Raw genomic sequence first — 17,734 nt, forward strand, 5'->3', positions numbered from 1 at the left:
TTACTTCTTTTTCCTTTGCATTTTGTTTTGTATTTTTGGGTTTGATGGTAGAAGAAACTAGCTGTCCCCCTTAGAAGTTCTAGTGCATTCATTTGCACTGTATCTGACTTTAAAATTAATAAATCATAATTTATGTGCAGCAGGTACCTTATCCTTTGCTATTTTACCATAAAGTCCTCAGATTTTGTATATATTTTCAATGTCAATCCATTGCTCCATAAGGTAGAGTTCTTGCTTGAAAGTGGCTGTCTGTCAAAAATGACATTTCCCACCACTACTACAGTGTGACTAGTTCTCACAAATGGCATGGATGTGTGAGTTTTACATGAAAAACTTCTAGACTAAGGTGTTTAAAAAATGTAGATGGCTTCCCCATTCTTTCTCCAACACCTGACAGCTGGATATTGATGCTCAAGGTGACCGTGTAAACTATATATTGTAGAGGACAGTAGGCTCGGCAACTTAACACCCTGAAAGACAGTGTGGAACAGAACTCCCTACTATGATCTGGAATACCTGTTTGTGAATTTCATGGGGGAGAAATAAAATTCATGATATTGTATGCTTTCATCCTTTCTTATTCTTGTTAACTACATTAGCTAGTAATTTGCTGATATGCTTACATGCCCAAATTCCCGATCCTCAAGAACTAAATCTTTGATTTTGTTTTAATAATCTCTATGGTTTTCTGTAGCAATTTCTGATTTTAGGGTTACGAATACCATTTTTTAACTGTTTTTAGGTTTTTTCTTTTATACCATTTCTCTAAAATGCCCGATAGATTACATTCTTATTTCTGTGACTTATGCCTATGGATTCTGTGTCTCATACGCACACAAGTCAGAATTGAAGACTAACGGTCAAAAAACAACTCTATGCCAAGTAATCACAATCACAAACCACACAAAAACACAAACATGCCTCTCATATATGTACCTATTACTGTGATAAAGCACATATACATCCATAAAGTATATAGTGGTATATGTATATGAGTATATTTTATACATACATGTATTATGTATGCATATAAAATTACTATATATAACGATATAATAAACTATATATCTATAATAATATATATAATAAACTGTACTATAGTACCTATGGTGGTATAATACATATGAACTGTATCTATATTACCTATATAGTGAACTATACATCTATATTATATACAGTGATATATGTATGTTATATATTTACATAACGTGTATATATATATATACATATATATGTATTTGCATATATGTGTATATAGAACACTGTATATGTGTATGTATTATGCATGTGTATAATACATATGTATATATGTATATGCATACATAGTATATATGAAAATAATTGTATCCATATATGAAACCACAGTATATAGATACATATAATATACAATGATATATATTATATTATGTATTATATATACCACATATTACATATACCACTGTATAATACACATATATTATATTGTACATATGTATATTATATATTATACATTATATGCATATATTTATATGCAGTGGTATGATGTATACAATGTATATAATCATATACATATAGAATACCATGGTATATAATTATATGCATACATTTCACTACTGTATATAATTATATACATATATAAAATATATACATATGTTATACCACTGTATTATTATATACCACTGTATTTAATCATATACATATAATATATACATGTATTTAATTATATACAAATATACACATGTATTTATATACAGTGGCATATATGTATATAGTACATACATATATACAATATATTTGTATATGTATATAATTATATACAATAGGATATTATATCTATGTACATAATTTTGAGAAAACCCCACACACATAACAGTTGGCTCTTTCTCTACAGATGTACTTCCCATAGTATCATTTCTAAGAGAAAATTCTTAGTTTCTCCTTGCCTTCTAAGTCAAGCAGTTAAGGGAGGCTTCTCATGTTGACTTCCCCCAGTTTCTCTTTCATCAGGTCGAAGGTGTTTACTATTCCCACAGACAGCATGCACTTTTCAACTCTGCATCCACATTGGGAATATTTCTCTTCATTCTCAGGTTGGTGAAAAATGTATCTATCTGGAATTGTCAGATGGAGCTTGCAATGGAGATTTTATTTTCTTTTACGATTTATAGGAATGCATTCATGATTTTATCTACGTTATGTGTGTATGTGTTGAGATACATAAGAGAGAGATACATTTTCAGTAAGACTATATATTATTTGATAATTACAAATGAATAAAGGAGTGTATCTGATAATCATTTTCATATGTATTATGTTAATATATATCTTTTCATATTCACAATCACACAATGAAATGATTATTATTATTATTGTTAAGTCCTACTGAGGAACATAAAAAGTAAAAGCAAAACAAAACAAGAATAAGACAAGTGCAGTTTTATAAAATAAGTCAAAGAGCCTGGATCCAGCCAAGCTCTGATGATAGAAACAGAATTCTTTAACTAGGATAGTTAATATTGCTTCATACCTGGTCTGGAAAAGAATCCATATTTATTGGCAATTTAATTTGAAATAGAGTAATTTAATAAGGGAAGGTTATGTGTGTATTTTTTAATTTAGGTAATGAGGAAATTCTCTAAATACTCTTGAGGTCCCCTAATCTCTATTTCTTTGTACAGCTTGCACCCCCTAGGATCATATCTAACCCCTAGTTTCCTGTAATTTTACTAATGCTATTCATCACCTGGATAACCATCACTCAGGGCTCTTTGTATTTAGCTTGTGGGGAGTACTGACAATGGCATCTTCTACATCCTTGTTTGTGCTGAATCACCCTTCAGCACGGAATGAGATATGACTTTCCAAATAAGAATCCTTCTATTGCCAGCAAGAACATTTCGGGCAGCCGCAGCATAAACTGCTGAATCAGAAATCTGGAGTTATCTGTTGATATGTCTGTAATCTCTGTTCGGATATAAATCTAAGGATCTTAGAGATTTTAACAACTCTAACAGATTTTGCAGTTTATATATAAATATATTCTAAGGCAGTATATGTAGTTTTTAGAACTTTATTATTCATTTAAAAAAATGTACCCACTAATTAATCCTTCAAATTTTTATTAATTAGATCAAACCTCTGGAGCCATGTAGAATGTAACCTGTTTCACAGTTAGTAATTTTCTCCTCTAGTCATAGAAAATTGTTCTTTCCAAGTTTGTGGTTGAAAAGTTTTGGATTATTACTATGGATAAGCGTTCACTTATTTTCACTATCCATTGAGATTTACCTTCCTGACTGCTAATTTTTTGGGTAACTGCTAACCAGTAATAATATTGATACATTTCATCACATTGTGATTGAATACAGTTTAACGCTGCAAATTACAAGAAGGGTCTTGGGAATAATCGTTTGCTGTAGAGATAATATATAGCCATTAGAACGTTTGACACAATCCCATCTCCAATAAATATATTTCCTGCTGAAAGGCTGTCTCAAGATTCTTATTAGATATATTTGCACTCTGTGTTCTGCAGAATGTGATTGCTCATTGACAAAATATCTAATTAATGGAATTTCTCTCATACATATATGAAATATATATAAGCTTTATGTATGTTTATATACTTACAGGTGTGTGTGTATATATACACACATATGTATATACATACATAGAGGTGTGTGTGTGTGTGGGAGCGTGTGAGTGCAAATGTTAAACGAATGATGTGTACAGTAAATAACTTTACTAGGTAGACTGTGAATCACTAAGAGATTTGACAGGGCACAGAGATGTCCCATTTGATGGAGAAAAACTTGTGGATTGTTCTCTATTGTATCTAGTAAGATCATGCCAAACGCTAATGTTTTCTTAGAAATATAATTTGAGAAACATTTTCTCAAAGAAATTTCCTATATGATACATCCTATATTTGAAAATAAATTTGCAACATATACAAGAAATCTTCCTAGAATTTCACTGAACCCTCAAAGGAGAATCAATCACTTCCTAATTTTCTGTCCCTATTATACCTCTGTAAGAATACATCCAAGTTTCAGAATGTATTTATTTACATTAGTAGCTTCATAAGTACTGACATTAATCTGTATGTTGTACATCTCTTTGAATCTCTAGAACATAACAGTATATAATATCTAGTGGATTATAATTTTATATTAGAGTTAGGAGGGAGTCCATATCCAGGATATGTTGATACAGTGTGAATATGGACAAATAATTCACCCTTTAACTCGACTTTGATGGCTACTATCATCAGTCTTTTGTTCTTTACTTGAAAATAATACAAATATGAGATTAAAAATATTTTACATTTTAGGCTGACAAATTATTTAATCATATGATTTTCTTCTCTAATCTTTGAGAATATGCTTATAATGAACAAGAGATTAAGTGAAATTGTACACTTTTTAAGTTCTATTATGAAAGGAACTATAATCCCCTGTAATTATCTTTAAAATATAAAAACATGCCATCATTGGAAATGAGGGAAATTTAAGAAGTAATGAAGTAATCTTGGAAATGTGACTACTCACAATACTTAATATCAGTGTATACAATTATACTTTGTATAATTGTTATATAATAGGGACTGTCCACATTTATTCATTGTAGAGCCTATTACGTAAACAGGCACTGAGAAAAGATTGGCGAAAATAATGCAGTGTGCTTATAGATATTGTATAAAGGGAGGATCTAAAGGTATAAATAAATAAATAAACATCCTAATTTTTTCGTCTATTTTAGTTATCAAACATTTTGTAACTGATATTGACTTAGAATTGAGAAAATGCTCAATTTCACCGATGTGACAGAGTTCATTCTTTTGGGGCTAACCAGCCATCGGGAATGGCAAGTTCTCTTCTTCATCGTCTTCCTTGTGGTCTACATTATCACCATGGTGGGCAATATTGGCATGATCATGTTAATCAAGGTCAGTCCTCAGCTTAACAGCCCCATGTACTTTTTCCTCAGTCACTTGTCATTCGTTGATGTGTGGTTTTCTTCCTATGTCACCCCTAAAATGTTGGAAAACCTGTTATCAGATAAAAAAACAATTTCTTACGCTGGCTGTTTAGTACAGTGTTTCTTCTTCATTGCTCTTGTCCATGTGGAAATTTTTATTCTTGCTGTGATGGCCTTTGATAGATACATAGCAATTGGATATCCTCTGCTTTATGGCAGTAAAATGTCAAGGGTTGTCTGTATTCGACTGATTTCCTTCCCTTACATTTATGGTTTTCTGACGAGTCTGGCAGCAACATTATGGACTTATGGTTTGTACTTCTGTGGAAAAATTGAGATCAACCATTTCTACTGTGCAGATTCACCTCTCATCAAAATGGCCTGTGCCGGGACATTTGTAAAAGAATATACGATGATCATACTTGCCGGCATTAACTTCACATATTCCCTGACTGTAATTATCATCTCTTATTTATTTATCCTCATTGCCATTCTGCGAATGCGCTCAGCAGAAGGAAGGCGGAAGGCCTTTTCCACATGCGGGTCCCATCTGACAGCTGTCATCATATTCTATGGTACTCTGATCTTCATGTATCTCAGACATCCCTCAGAGGAGTCAGTGGAGCAGGGGAAGATGGTGGCTGTGTTCTATACCACAGTGATCCCCATGTTGAATCCCATGATCTATAGTCTGAAGAACAAGGATGTGAAAGAGGCCATGACAAAAGTGATCAGTAGATCATGTTAAACAAAATAAAATCAAATTTGATTTAATTTTATCTTCTATTATTTGTTTGGAAAACAGTTATTACCCAGTGCCTATGAACACTAAGATAAAGATATTCTGTGGGTTGAAAAGAAAAATAAAAATGGTGCAAATTGAGAAAATGTAAGGTGGAATGATTCATTTCTGTTGATGTATGGAGATTAATTACATACAAATAAATTAATTGAAACGGTGATGTGTGCCAAAGTTCATAGGTGTACTATGGGAAGTTGCTCAAATACTTAGCTGCAACCAAAAGACTTTTTCTTAATGAAAAGTACAGTTGCATGAATTTAAGAAATATTTATTTGCCCACTTAAAAACAAATTTGGGGCAGAAAAAAACCCCATGATATTTAATTTGGTTTTCCAATATGAAGACATAAAATATTGGTCTAATTGTTATGAGATTATTTATTGTTTAATGCATCTTTCATTATGTTGTGTAGGGTCTGTTCAGAGACTACTACTTGGAAAATAACAATATTATTGTATTTCATGCTTTTTAATTTTTTGGTGTTTCTTAAGAAACACAACATGGTAAGTGTCTCTCTTTCACAGATCCTGGGAACTGCTGTGTTTCAACTCTACAATTGCCCGTCACCAGACTCTGGTTTGCCCCTGCTGGTGTCTTCACTCTGACTGAAGAGTAGGAGGATAATTAGTGGAAGAAGCTGTCATTGTAAAACCATGGCTCTCCAAATTCCACAGAATGAATTACATTCCACTCATGTGGGATATTTGGTATACCTGTGACCAACACATTGCACCTACATTATTCTAGTTAACTTTTACATTTGAAATAAATTCAGTATTTAGGACGCACTATTTGTTGTTTTTTTTTTTTCTTTTTTTTTTTAAATTTATTTATTATTATTATACTTTAAGTCGTAGGGTACATGTGCATAACGTGCAGGTTTGTTACATATGTATACTTGTGCCATGTTGGTGTGCTGCACCCATCAACTCGTCATTTACATCAGGTATAACTCCCAATGCAATCCCTCCCCCCGCCCCCCTCCCCATGATAGGCCCCGGTGTGTGATGTTCCCCTTCCTGAGTCCAAGTGATCTCATTGTTCAGTTCCCACCTATGAGTGAGAACATGCGGTGTTTGGTTTTCTGTTCTTGTGATAGTTTGCTAAGAATGATGGTTTCCAGCTGCATCCATGTCCCTACAAAGGACCCAAACTCATCCTTTTTGATGGCTGCATAGTATTCCATGGTGTATATGTGCCACATTTTCTTAATCCAATCTGTCACTGATGGACATTTGGGTTGATTCCAAGTCTTTGCTATTGTGAATAGTGCCGCAATAAACATACGTGTGCATGTCTCTTTATAGCAGCATAATTTATAATCCTTTGGGTATATACCCAGTAATGGGATGGCTGGGTCATATGGTACATCTAGTTCTAGATCCTTGAGGAATCGCCATACTGCGCACAAGACAGGGATGCCCTCTCTCACCACTCCTATTCAACATAGTGTTGGAAGTTCGGGCTAGGGCAATTAGGCAAGAGAAAGAAATCAAGGGTATTCAGTTAGGAAAAGAAGAAGTCAAATTGTCCCTCTTTGCAGATGACATGATTGTATATTTAGAAAACCCCATTGTCTCAGCCCAAAATCTCCTTAAGCTGATAAGCAACTTCAGCAAAGTCTCAGGATACAAAATTAATGTGCAAAAATCACAAGCATTCTTATACACCAGTAACAGACAAACAGAGAGCCAAATCAGGAATGAACTTCCATTCACAATTGCTTCAAAGAGAATCAAATACCTAGGAATCCAACTTACAAGGGATGTAAAGGACCTCTTCAAGGAGAACTACAAACCACTGCTCAGTGAAATCAAAGAGGACACAAACAAATGGAAGAACATACCATGCTCATGGATAGGAAGAATCAATATCGTGAAAATGGCCATACTGCCCAAGGTCATTTATAGATTCAATGCCATCCCCATCAAGCTACCAATGAGTTTCTTCACAGAATTGGAAAAAACTGCTTTAAAGTTCATATGGAACCAAAAAAGAGCCCGCATCTCCAAGACAATCCTAAGTCAAAAGAACAAAGCTGGAGGCATCACGCTACCTGACTTCAAACTATACTACAAGGCTACAGTAACCAAAACAGCATGGTACTGGTACCAAAACAGAGATATAGACCAATGGAACAGAACAGAGTCCTCAGAAATAATACCACACATCTACAGCCATCTGATCTTTGACAACCCTGAGAGAAACAAGAAATGGGGAAAGGATTCCCTATTTAATAAATGGTGCTGGGAAAATTGGCTAGCCATAAGTAGAAAGCTGAAACTGGATCCTTTCCTTACTCCTTATACTATTTGTTGTTATCAATAACATTTTCTGACATAATAGGAACATAATTTGACATCTCTCTTGAACCTTATGTCATGAAGCATAAGGATGAAGCTACAACTTAGCTTATTTCATCAAGTCTACATCCTCAGGTCAAATAAATAAATAATCACCTGTTTTGATGCAAACAATATACAGCTAAAGAAATGTAATTTATACATTTTAAATTATACATTTAAAAATTAAGAATTATCTGCAAAGATGTGAATATAAAATAAGATTGGTGTCATCTGAGAAAAAAGCATTCTTTTGATTTAACTTTTAAGTTCAAGGGTAGGTGCGCAGGTTTGTTCTATAGGTCAACTTGTGTCATAGAGGGTTGTGGTACAGATTATTTCATCACCCAGGTATTAAACCTAGCACCCATTATTTATCCTGATCCTCCCCCTCCTTCCAACCTCTACCCTCTCATAGGCCTCAATGTGCGTTGCTCCCCTCTATGTGTCCATGTACTCTCAACATTTAGCTCACACTTCTAAGTGAGAAAACGTGGTATTTGGTGTCCTGTTCCCGCATTAGTTTGCTAAAGATAATGGTCTCAAGCTCCATCTATGTTCTCGCAAAGGACAAGATCTCATTGTTTTTCTTATGGTTGCCTAGTATTCCATGATGTATATGTATATTTTCTTTATCCAGTCTATCACTGATGGGTTTTTAGGTTGATTACCTGTGTTTGCTATTGTGGATAGTGCTGCAATGAATATACATGTGCATGTGTCTTTATAGTAGAACAATTTATATTCATTTGGACATATACCCAGGCATGGAATTGCTGGATATTTCTGTTTTGAGGTGTTTGAGGAATCACCACACTGTCTTCCGCAATGGTTGAACTAAGATACATGAGGCCAAGAATCACATGAAAAAGCTCAACATCACTGATAATTAACAAAATGGAAATCAAAACTACAGTGAGATACCATCTCACATCAGTAAGAATGGCTATTATCAAAAAGCCAAAAAAATTAGATGCTCATAAGGTTGTGAAGAAAAACAAATGTTTATCTGCTGTTGATGGAAGTGTGAAAAAAGCACTCTTCTTTGTCCATGATTGAATTTTATTTACATCAAGAGAAACTATAAGTGCAATGAACTCATTTCCACATACGTACACATAAATAATGGGCAGCATTTTAAAACCTTTTGCATACATAAACAAATTACTTAGATTCGATTATAGTATTACTGTGTCTGGTTGAAATATGTCAAACCTCTGGAGACTTTTAATGTCTGAGGTACTCATTCTTTTGGGATTACTCCAAAGTTAAAAGTAATTTATCTTGGCAATAAAAACATTTATTTGCCATTTTGGGGGAACTCTTGATATGCCAAATTAGTTTTTTGTTATTAATAAATTTCAAAATGTGTATTGAAAGCATTTGATCACTTTCAGCATGTTGGCAGGTAAATTTGAACTGTCTTTGTTACCTGTTTTTTTCAAAGGCAAAATGCATTTCTGTTTATTCTTTTGGAGAGTTAGTTTAGATAACATAAAGAATGATGAGTCAAGGTCCGTGGTCAAACCATGTTTCTGGTTTGAGTTTCCAAATTTCAAGTGCATTTGTGGAAGACCTCGGACAAGTCACTTTTTGTCACCCATCCACTTACTTTTAAGGTTGTAAACCTTACTTATCTCTCTCTCTCTCATTTTTTTTTTCTCTTGAGAGGGAGTTTTGCTTTGTCGCCCAGGCTGGAGTACAGTGGTGCTATCTCGACCCACTACAAACTCTGCCTCCCGGATTCAAGCAATTCTCCTGCCTCAGCCTCCCAATAGCTGGGATTACCAGCACCTGACATCATGACCAGCTACTTTTTGTATTTTTGTAGAGACATGGTGTCACCATGTTGGCCGGGCTGGTCTTGAACTCCTGACTCCAGGTGATCCAGCCCCCTTGGCCTCCCAAAGTGCTGGATTACAGGTAGAAGCCACTGTGCCAGGCACATCATACTTATTTCACATAGGAATAATGTTATTCTTCAAGGTAAGGATAGTATTAGTCAGAATCCTAAAGAAGTGGTAAGATAATGCTAGTGAACTGTTTAGAGGTAAAACTGCACAAATAATGAACACTTTTTGTGTGCTTCACATGCAGCAGTCATTGGGAAGAGAGTTATCTCTATATTATTCTAAGATCATCTCAACCAAATGTAAGGTAATAGTTTCCCTATTCTACAGATGAGTACAATGAGGCTCAGAAGTGCATCGCTCATCCAAAGTAACATAGTGAAAGTGTTATACCAAAGGTATAATCCCAGACCTGACTGACTTCAGTAATGACTTCTACAGGTACTCATTTTACCAAGGATTTATTCTTTGAGGCATCTGACATCTGAACATAACCATGAGATGCATGGGACATGCATTCCGATGATCATTTGTCCTGACAGATGGCACTTTTTAGAACAGTTGTCCAGCCAGAAAGGGACTCACTGAAATTTTAAATGATTCAAACCAGTATCTTGCTGAAATGCATAACTGTCAATGTGTAAATAAAAGAAGACAGAACCCATGTGAAAGTGAGAGATAAGATTACATTGTTGATGAAGAATTTTGATCTATTTTATTTAAAAATTCTTCTTCTCATTCACACTCCTTAACTGCTCCTACACCTGAGCTGTGTCTACAATTTTAGTTGTTATTTTATTTTTCGTAATTACCTGAATAGTCCCTTAGGGAGATGATCCCAGTGTTCCTAATGTTTAGGACATTATTATAAATAGTGAGAAGTTATCATTTGCTACTCTGTATGCTGAAGGTAGGTCTGCAAGTTCCTCCCTCATTACAACAGAGGTTGATGTAGTCAAATCTTTTAATTTCATTCTCCGTCTTGAAGAGGAAACTAATACCTTGTTCACAGACTTATTTGTTATCAGAGTGTCTTCTTGTATGAAATTATATTACTGGGAACTTTTTGTATTTCTATCCCTGGTTTATTCAAAACTTTGTAAGAATGAGCTTATTATAATGAAGATTTGCAAAACTCTTCATTTCATTTCACATTTTTTATCTTCTCATTCTCCTTTACAGGCAAAAACTATTAACTTTCATAATATTGTTTAAATATATGTATGAATGGAGTTGGGGATATAGGGGCATGATTGGTCCAGTAATTTATACCTTCACCGTTTTTCTTCATTAAAAACTCCTGAAATGTTAATAGAAATGAATTTTGGGTTTTATTTGTAAATTGCAAATTCAATCTTCTTATTTTGATAGATGATACACATTTATGTATTAAATTTATTTTCTCCTGGAAATAATTATCATCTGATCCTGGGATGATAAACTTGAAGAAGTAGAGAGTTGTAGTGATTTACTATCTCAGTGGTTTAGGCTGCTTTAGGGTAACCAAAGCTCTTAAAAGTCCATTGAAGATGAACTGAAAGAGATAACTTCCTACCATTGTGGAGGATGAGCAAACTGAATTTTAAATGAAAAGAAATATAATGGTAGAAGAGGCTATCGAAGATGCACCAATGGAATATTGTCAAAGACACATCACAAAAGTGATTTTTTTTGCATCCCAGTTCTGCTAATTAGTAGACCTCTGACCAAGGGAGACTTTCTTAATCTCTCAGTGTTTAGTTTCCTCATTTGCAAAATGGGCACGCAAATAAAACCTGTTTTATAGGACGTTTTCATGGAAGAGTTTTTATGAACATTCAACAACAGAACTATTGTTACAAATATTACAAAACTGAGACTGTTGCCTCTAGAAAAATATTTCTTAGAGAGTTTTAATTATACTGGATTATTGTATTATGTTTAGTGAATCTAAAGATCAGGGCATGTAGAAATCGCATGTATAACTATTTCTGAATTTCCATTAAATGTAACTACTTAGCAAGACAGTTTAAGGAGTTTTAAGGTAAGCAAAACAAACTAATATCAGGTTGGTACAAAAGTAATTGCATTTTTGCCATTGAAAGTAACACCAAAACCCGCAATAACTTTTGCTAAATGCTAAAGCGCTAATGATTTAGTGTAAAATAAAAGTACATCACACAATGACTGAAACAAAATGAAGTAGTGTTAGTTTATGTCTCTTAGATGCCTTGATGCTTTATTTCATATATTTTATACTTAATACAGTAGTAACATTAACCCAAGTCAAATTCTATTAGTGACAGGAAATCAGTAGAGATCAGAAATTTTTACATAGGAAAATCTCTGACCACAGCATCTGCAGCTCTTTACCTAGTTTGACATTTATGGTGAGCCAAAAAAGTGAAACTACAATCATGGACATCTATAGCAAAGGGAACTTAGCTCAGAACTAAAACTGATGTGCCTATTGTGTTATGTATTCAGTTCATTTTACATATAGTATATTTATACACCGTACTGTACATTTTGCAAAGTGTACATTGTTTGTAAAGTATTTGAATTAAAATAAGGGCAAAGGCAACTCAAAGTTTCAAGAATAAAACAAATCCATTTACCTTCTTTTTAAAAAAATTTCTCCATAGGCAACACAGACTTGGCCTATACTAAGGCAATGCCTAATTTCACGGATGTGACAGAATTTACCCTCCTGGGGCTGACTTGTCATCAGGAGCTACAGGTTCTCCTTTTTGTGGTGTTCCTAGCGGTTTACATGATCACTCTGCTGGGAAATATTGGTATGATCATTTTGATTGGCATCAGTCCTCAGCTTCAGAGCCCCATGTACTTTTTCCTGAGTCATCTGTCTTTTGTGGACGTGTGCTTCTCCTCCAACGTTACCCCCAAAATGCTGGAAAACTTATTATCAGAGACAAAAAGCATTTCCTATGTGGGATGCTTAGTTCAGTGCTACTTTTTCATTGCGCTTGTCCACGTGGAGGTCTATATCCTGGCTGTGATGGCCTTTGACAGGTACATGGCCATCTGCAACCCTCTGCTTTATGGCAGTAAAATGTCCAGGACTGTGTGTGTTCGGCTCATCTCTGTGCCTTATGTCTATGGATTCTCTGTCAGCCTAATATGCACACTATGGACTTATGGCTTATACTTCTGTGGAAACTTTGAAGTCAATCACTTCTATTGTGCAGATCCTCCTCTCATCAAGATTGCCTGTGGGGGAGTGCACATCAAAGAAATCACAATGATTGTTATTGCTGGAATTAACTTCACATATTCCCTGTCAGTGGTCCTCATCTCCTATACTCTCATTGTAGTAGCTGTGCTACGCATGCACTCTGCTGATGGCAGGAGGAAGGCGTTCTCCACCTGTGGGTCCCACTTGACGGCTGTTTCTATGTTTTATGGGACCCTCATCTTCATGTATCTCAGGAGACCCACTGAGGAATCCATAGAGCGGGGGAAAATGGTGGCCGTGTTTTACACCACAGTAATTCCTATGTTGAATCCAATGATCTACAGTCTGAGAAATAAGGATGTGAAAGAAGCAGTCAACAAAGCAATCACCAAGACATATGTGAGGCAGTAAAATTGCAGTGGATATTGTTGTCCCTATTATAAATAGGGTCCTATTATAAATGGTCACACGTAAAAGTCCTAGCTCAGAGAATAGTATCTAAAGGTAACTCTTTCATAAACTAAGAGGTTCAATGTAACAGGGTGATGCTTTACCCCATGTATGGACTCTAATTACTAAGCATATTTTCTCCTCCATGTGCACCCATATTGTGAAAGATGACACAGTGTTCATTCACAATGTGCTTAAAATTGGGCTAAGTTTAGTCACTGGAGGAAATCACAAATGAGTGTAGATACATATACTTTAAATTGGAAGTTAGTGTTGGATGTTACTTTGCAGAGTACTTTACACATATACATATTCCTCAAACTAGATTTCATGTGAAATATGTAAATTCTCAGAAAGAAGTAAATACTTCATTTCTTTTTCACGGCCATAGAATATTGATGAACAGTTTACCTAAAAAGAGTTTAAAGTTTTGAAAATGCAATTATATTTAGAATTTTAGTGTCTTAATATAATCCCGTTTGTCATCATTTTGCATAATTTGATAGTTAATAATGTTTTGTTTCCACGGTCTGTTTTCTTACCCTAACTCTACTCCTTGATGGGTATTCATTTACACATTTTTTAAGTTAATAGGGTGAACTCTCTCTGACAAAAGATTTTCCTGCCCTTGTCATAATGAAAAGATGAGCCAGTATACATTTTCTGACACAAAGTCTTGAGCTTTGGCAATCCCATATTGTCTCATTAAACCATTGATTGATAATTTCATTGGAAACTTTTCTTTGCTTCCAGCTCCTTTTCACTAACATTAAATTCTTTGACTTTGTATATAGCAACTTAAATCAAGCTTTTAATGTCTATAGTTGGTCAACCAGATAAGAAGCACTGTTCAACTAAATGCCATTGAACTGGGCATGCATTCAAATGTGATCAACAGAGTTCTAAATTGCATCCCATTTGGCCCTGGTTAAAAATCTTTAAAAGCTCACTGTTTGTCTAGATTGGTGCTTCCATAGCTTACTTGTTCTACATTACATTCTTGCTAAAGACAACAATGGAAATTTGTTTGCCCCTGATGACTCTTGCTAAGATAATTGCATAAAGGCAAGTGGGAGATAAAGGTGATTGCTGATGAGTGAGTTTATTTGGGATGTGATGATCTAACCACAAGGGTGCGCAATTCAATTAGTATGTACAAGTTGACTCTGAGAAGTAAAATATAGTTGTGGTAACGCTTCTAGGAAGATGGACTAATTCAAGCACAGAAAGCATTGTTATTCATGCAAATTTACCATGGTTCACTTTCCTAGTAACTTAGAATAGATTTGAGTAAAGGTAGGTGGGATACATACTGTTTCATAAATTTACATTCTGAGAGTGAAGTATGATCGGTTTGTATTAAAAATTGTGTTACCACCATGTTTATGTTTCTAAACCACCCAAATTTGCTTCTAAAAAGTCACGAGGAAGCACAAAATGCAGGGCTACGCAAGCAACAACTTCTTTTACAGAGATCGGTATCACAACCTGACATTCTAAGGCCTTATATTTGTGTGATCATTATGGCAGAGCTATTCCTCATTCTCCATTTGTGTAGGTTTTGTGGGTTTTTTTTTTTTTTTAACAACTTAAACAGCAAAAATTTATGATTTCAGAATTGCCATGGGTTACGAGTGCAGGTAAAGATGAAATGGGCCTGCTGCTCAGGGTCTTCCCAGGAAGAAATCAATTTCTTGGTCAGGTCTGTGGTTCCATCTGAGACTCTGGGTCCTCTTTCCAGTTCATTCAATGTGTTTTCCGAATTTAGTTCCTTGCAGTTACAGGACTGATGTTTTCTTTTTAAAAAATTAACTTCGGTTTTTATTATATTTGAGGGGCTCATGTCTAAGTTTGTAATATGGATATATTGTGTGATGCTGAGACTTAGGATACAAATGATCTCATCACCCAGGTAGTGAGCATGGTACAGAAGAGTTAGTTTTCCAATCCTTGCCCCACTCTTTACTCCCCACTTTAATAGTCTCCAGTGTCTATTGTTCCCATCTATATGTCCACAAGTACACAATGTTTAGCTCCCACTTATAAGTGAAAATATGTGATATTTGGTTTTTTGTTCCAGCAGCAATTTACCTAGGATTATGTCCTTCAGCTGCATTCATGTTACTGCAAAGGATATGATTTCATTCCTTTTTAAGACTGCGTAGTATTCCATGGAGTATATATGCCACATTTTCTTGGTGATACATAGTGTATATCTGCCACATCCAGTCCACTGTTGATGGACACCTTGTTTGATTCCATGTCTTTGCTATTGTTAATTGCTCTGTATTCAACTTACAAATGCATGTGTCCTTTTGGTAGAACTGATAGCAACAGGAGACAGACAAATTCCTAGGCTGACAGGGTTGGGGGTCCAGATGAACCTCCACCTTCAAGCCCAGGACCGTCTAAAACCCAAAAACCAAGCTACTAGTTCCAGATAGAATCCACTGACAGGAAGAACTCCCATCCCCAGCTTAACCACCCTCTCGATGGATTCTTTCTGAATGATGCCTTTTAACCAATCGAACAGTGTCTTTTCCAAGCCCACCAATAACAATCAGCATGCATTCCCCATTCTAAGCCCATAAAAAGCCTGGACTCAGCCTCACATAAGGCTACCCACTTTTGGGTCTCCTCTCACTGTTGAGTGTGTTTCTTTCACTCAATAAATTTTACTGAGCCTTACTTACTCTCCAGTGTCCACGTACCTCATTCCTCCTGGTCTTGAGAGAAGAACTTGGAACTCACGGAACTGCAGGAATGAAAGAGCTATAACACTTCCTCTCACTCGTCAAACTATGGGAGTGAAGAAGCTGCTAGGCACCACTCCCTCCTGCTCATCAAACTACAGGAGTAAGAAAGCTGCAACAGAACAACTTGTTTTCTTTTGGATATATACACAGTAATGGGATTGCTGGGTTGGATGGTGGTTCTGTTTCACGTTCTTTGAGAAATCTCCGAAGTGCTTTCTGCAGCGACTGAACTGATTTACATTCCCACCAACATTGTATAAATGTTACCTTTTGGCCGGGCGTGGTGGCTCAAGCCTGTAATCCCAGCACTTTGGGAGGCCGAGACGGGCGGATCACGAGGTCAGGAGATCGAGACCATCCTGGCTAACACAGTGAAACCCCGTCTCTACTAAGAAATACAAAAAACTAGCCGGGCGAGGTGGCAGGCGCCTGTAGTCCCAGCTACTCGGGAGGCTGAGGCCGGAGAATGGCGTGAACCCGGGAGGCGGAGCTTGCAGTGAGCTGAGATCCGGCCACTGCACTCCAGCCTGGGCTACAGAGCGAGACTCCGTCTCCAAAAAAAAAAAAAAAATGTTACCTTTTGTTGGCAGCCTCGCCAGCATCTGTTGTTTTTTTGGCTTTTTAACAATAGCCATTCTGACTCGTGTGAGATGGCATCTTATTGTGGTTTTGATTTACATTTCTATGATGATTCGTGATGTTGAGTATTTTTTCATATATTTCTTTGGCCACTTGCATGTATTGTATAGAAAAGTGTCCATATCTTTTGATCACTTTTTAATGGAGTTATTTATTGTTTTGCTTCTTGAATCATTTACGTTTCTTATAAATTCTGGATATTAGACCTTTGTCATAGTTTGTGAATATTTTCTTTCATCCTATAGGCTGTTTCCTCCGTTGATAGTTTCTTTGGCTGTGCAGAAACTCTTCATTTAATTAGGTCCCACTTGTGAATTTTTGTTTTTGTTGCAGTTGCTCATTTAGCAATTGCTAAATTGCTGGATGCATTTAGTCACAAATTCTTTCCCAAGGCCCATGTCCAGAATGATGTTTCTTAGGTTTTCTTCTAGGCTTCTTACTTTTTGAGCTCTTACATTTAAACTTTAATTTATCTTAATTTTTGTATATGGTGAAAAGTAGGAGTGAGGTTTCATTTTTCTGCATATGAATAGCCAGCTATCCTAGCAACATTTAATGAATAGGAGGTCACATTTTTTTGACTTTCTGAAATGTCAGATGGCTGTAGGTGTGTGCAGCTTTATTTCTGAATTCCCTATTCTTTTTCAATGTTGTATATGTCTGTTTCTGTACCAGTGCCATGCTCTTTTGGTTACTGTAGCTATACAGTATAGTTTGAAGTCAGGTAATGTAATACTTCTAGCTTTGTTTTTTCTGTTTTC

General features: G+C 35.6%; 3 protein-coding genes across 3 annotated transcripts in view; 2 read left to right on the forward strand and 1 right to left on the reverse strand.

Moving 5' to 3' along the window:
- LOC695929 (olfactory receptor 9G19) overlaps positions 1 to 17,734 on the reverse strand; it is a 135,889-nt gene that overhangs the window by 74,904 nt on the left and 43,251 nt on the right. The gene's annotated exons all lie outside the window — the stretch shown is intronic.
- Positions 4,667 to 6,007, forward strand: OR5M3 (olfactory receptor family 5 subfamily M member 3). The gene has a single exon (XM_015114440.3). The coding sequence runs from the start codon at positions 4,784 to 4,786 to the stop codon at positions 5,705 to 5,707; it is 924 nt and encodes a 307-aa protein (XP_014969926.3). The 5' UTR covers positions 4,667 to 4,783; the 3' UTR covers positions 5,708 to 6,007.
- Positions 12,607 to 13,539, forward strand: OR5M9 (olfactory receptor family 5 subfamily M member 9). Its single transcript, NM_001193998.1, is given in 1 exon segment — positions 12,607 to 13,539. A coding segment is annotated over 1 exon segment (933 nt).

The sequence above is a fragment of the Macaca mulatta genome, chromosome 14, assembly GCF_049350105.2.
Source record: "Macaca mulatta isolate MMU2019108-1 chromosome 14, T2T-MMU8v2.0, whole genome shotgun sequence".
Taxonomy (NCBI): Eukaryota; Metazoa; Chordata; class Mammalia; order Primates; family Cercopithecidae; genus Macaca; species Macaca mulatta.

Coding starts and splice junctions, on each gene's coding strand:
- OR5M3 (XM_015114440.3), top strand. CDS start 4,784: ATGCTCAATTTCACCGATGTGACAGAGTTCATTCTTTTGGGGCTAACC.